Raw genomic sequence first — 3,916 nt, 5'->3', positions numbered from 1 at the left:
CCTCTCTCAAATCCCCATCAGCCATCATCACAACACCAGAGATGACCACGGCAAGACGCCGTCGACCCCCACGGACAACCGACATGCGCTTCCTTTGCCACGAAAACCACTCCTCATTTTCTAACCTTCAACATCCGACCAACCTCCATCCTGCTGGCCACGCCACCACAATCTGAACCATTTTCGGCTAAAAGGACATAATTTGACTCAAAATCGTCCAACAATGTCACTTGCGCGTTTAGTTCTTTAAAATCCTTCGTTTTTCGTAGATCTATGATTTAATGATATTTTTTTAAAAATAAAAATCTGAGATTGTCGTGGTGTAACGTAGATCGAGCCATGGTGGCTCAGGTGGTGCTAGGTGATTCGCAGGTGGTTCAATTTGATGTCTATCGGAGTTTGGTGGTGATGTCGGTGATATTATCAGGTGGCAGAGAAGAGAGAAGGTGGTCGTGGGGAGTGGTGGTGGTGTGGAGTCAGTGGTGATGGTCGTGGGGAGTGGTGGTGATGGGCGGTCAGTGGCGATGGTCGTGAGACGACTGGACTTGTGATATGGTATTAGTGGTGGTAGTAAGTGTGGTGACATGTCATGTGGTTATGAGTGGTGTTTGTCGGCGGTGGTGGTGGGACCAGTGGTGATGGCCGCGATACTAGTTACACAAAATACCACCTTAGATACACTTGGTATTGCTACCGGATACACATGATATTCCTGTTGGATACACAAATCGATTTACGTATTCGTTAGTAATACCTTGTGTATCTGATTTTACTAATATGGGATTGTAATTGGACTGGTGGTGAAGGGAGTATGGTGACTGGTTGAACGTTGAGGAGGGTGGCGTGGAGGCCGTGTCCGGGAGGGGAATCGAAGCTAAGGTAGTCTTTTGGGTGACGTTAGAGGTCGGCGTAGTGAGTGCGGCGGTGCTGGACGTGACGTCACCTTATTGTCGGTGAGAGTGGCGATGGTTGGTGCTACGTTAACATATTGACGACATTAAATATGTTGCAGGTGAGGCGTCTAGGTGCTGGTGCTGATGCTGGTGTGCGGCGTTTAATGGTTGTTGTAGTGGTGCGAGGCAGTAGGTTGTACTTAGAATTATGTATCTACTAGACATTGTATTTGGTAGCAGATACACATAATATTACTAGCAGATACATAAATTATCAGCCGAGATACACATGCTATTACTAGCAGATACACAAGTTGATTTATGTTAGAATATACGTACCTTAATAGAGGAATGGTACGAATATCGACGTGCCGATTTCTGTCCACGAAAACCCGATATCGATGGCTACTAGAGTCCCCGGAAGTAGTCCACACCCCAAATTCCAAAAGCTCAAATGATGGTGGCTTTGTTGTGATTATGTGTTAGATTATTGTGTTCTTGTTGGATGCTCTATGCTTAGATCAGTCCACCATTTATACTATCACAATATGACAGTTTCAATAGGAAATTTATGGAGATTATTTATGAGTATTGAAACATATTCAATTGCTCAATTGTTTCAGTCAAAATCTCAGTCATAACAGAGATTATATAACTATTAGAATTTGTAACATTTACCATATTGATGGCCGTTCAAAATTCAATACTCCCACTCGGCCACACAACCGAGACAATACTCCCACTTGGTCACACAACCAAGCTTATCACAATACATCTTAACAGAACTATCAATCACATCTCATACAGGAAAATGAGGCGTGCGACCAATATATAACTAGTAGTGTTATATTAAGTCACCATCAAAACTAACATAACACTTTCACTTTAACGATTCCCCAGATCATTCAAACAACACCGGAGCATACACTGTCCCTTTATGCTATAACATGTTACGTAGTTATATACACAATATAACCGCCGGCCGGGCTTAACATGGTGTAGTTGAATTGACCATTCCTTAAACACTAATGAAAATCCATCTCAATTCGACTGCTTTCCTAACATGACCCGTTGAACAAACGACTTTATGATTCTCCGAAATCACGCTAAAGTAGCAACATCAAATCTCAATTTCATCTCACAGCTCCAAGTCAAAGGGCTTCGTACCAAAATAGGACACATAGTCCAAAAGGGCTCACACAGCAACAGATTAGGGAATCATCTGTCGCTCCTAACGGTCGACAAAACACACATAGCATGATATATGTTTCACAACATAGCTCCCACTACGGTGGGCATGCCACTCTTCTATGTCGTGCGAATCAAAGTCTAGATACTACACAAGTATCTAACTCGAGTCGCCTGATTGGCATAGTCAATGCTCAATCCTTCACTCAAGATTCGGTTTCATAAGCTTTAGTATGAAAGACATGTATTTCATACTCGACTCTTTTAGAGTCTCATCTTAGACATACTAAGGCGACTATGTAACGAGTCAATAGCCCATTTATACTACACAAGTATAAATTTCATCATCCATACACACAAAGTGCTAACATGACTCAGTCTCATCTTGATGCTCCACTAGCATCAAGGAGATTACCTGTGTGACTAGGCATCATATAGCTTGGTGACATCTCTAACGTGCCTTAACCTGCAACATATGCTCTTGAACATTTCATAGAAGAAAAACAAAATTTTATTCCATAATGCTCAATAGAAGTCCATTATCCAATACATGCCAAAAACATTAAACAAGATTATAAGCATAAAACTAAAACCTCTGCAAACCTAAGCTCCTAACATGAGCTTGGAACACATCTCTAGGAATAGGCTTAGTTAACGGATCAGCTATCATCTTGTTAGTCGATATATACTTAATGGCTATCTCTTTAATGGCGTCTCGAACAAAATGATAACGCCTCTTAATATGTTTGGTCTTTCTATGGAATTTCGGATCTTGGGCAAACTGGATAGCAGCAGTATTGTCACAAAACATTTCAACAGGTTCATCAACTTTAGGAGTAAGTTTCAGATCCTGGAGAAAACACCTTAGCCACATTGCCTCCTGAACGGCAAGGCTAGTAGCGATATACTATGCTTCCATAGTCGACAAAGCAATACAATCTTGCTTCTTACTGCACCAGGATATTGCGCCTCCACTAAGGATAAAAGCATATCCCGAGGTCGATTTAGATTCATCTAAATCACCACTCCAATCGGCATCCGAATAACCCTTTAGCCTCAAGTCTCCACCTTGAAGACATAGGACTATATCACTTGTACCACGAAGATAACGCATGATTCTCTTGACTCCTTGCCAGTGCGTAGGTCCTGGGTTGCTTTGAAAACGACTCACCAAGCCAACCGCATAGCAGATTTCTGGCCGTGTACACAACATGGCATACATCAAACTACCAATCGCACTAGCATATGGAACATTGCTCATTTGCTTCTTTTCTGAATTTGTTTTAGGACATTGATCAAGGCTTAGAGTTTTACCCTTTTCAACTGGAGTGTCAATGGGTTTGGAATTATGCATTCTAAATCATTCTAACACTTTTTTAATATATGACTCTTGAGACAAACCAAGAAGTTTCTTAGAACGATCTCTCATAATTTCCACGCCTATGACATACCTAGCTTCACCCATATCCTTCATCTCAAAGACAGAGGATAGCCACTGCTTAGCGGCATTAATCATCTCCAAGTTGTCACCAGCTAGGAGTATATCATCAACATACAACGAGAGAAACATAATCCCCTTTGCAGTTTTATTGACATACACACAATGGTCTTCATCTACCATATAGAAACCAAACTCAGTTATGGCCTCATGGAATCTAAAGTACCATCGTCTAGAAGATTGCTTTAGACCATATATGGATCTTTTAAGACGACACACTTTGCCATCTTCACCTTTTGAGACAAACCCAATAGGTTGATCCATATAGATCTCTTCCTCAAGCGTCCCATTGAGGAAAGCAGTCTTTACGTCCATTTGGATTAACTCCAAGTCCAAA

The 3,916-nt window shown here is 41.5% G+C and overlaps 1 protein-coding gene across 1 annotated transcript; it reads right to left on the bottom strand.

The window, feature by feature from the left end:
- Positions 1–2,988: 2,988 nt before the first annotated feature.
- LOC141628506 (secreted RxLR effector protein 161-like) lies at positions 2,989–3,435 on the bottom strand. The gene has a single exon (XM_074441641.1). The coding sequence runs from the start codon at positions 3,433–3,435 to the stop codon at positions 2,989–2,991; it is 447 nt and encodes a 148-aa protein (XP_074297742.1).
- Between the last annotated feature and the right edge of the window lie 481 nt (positions 3,436–3,916).

This window comes from Silene latifolia, chromosome Y (genome assembly GCF_048544455.1).
Source record: "Silene latifolia isolate original U9 population chromosome Y, ASM4854445v1, whole genome shotgun sequence".
NCBI lineage: Eukaryota > Viridiplantae > Streptophyta > Magnoliopsida > Caryophyllales > Caryophyllaceae > Silene > Silene latifolia.
The sequence above is the reverse complement of the archived record's forward strand: the minus strand, read 5'-3'. Positions and strand labels throughout refer to the sequence as shown.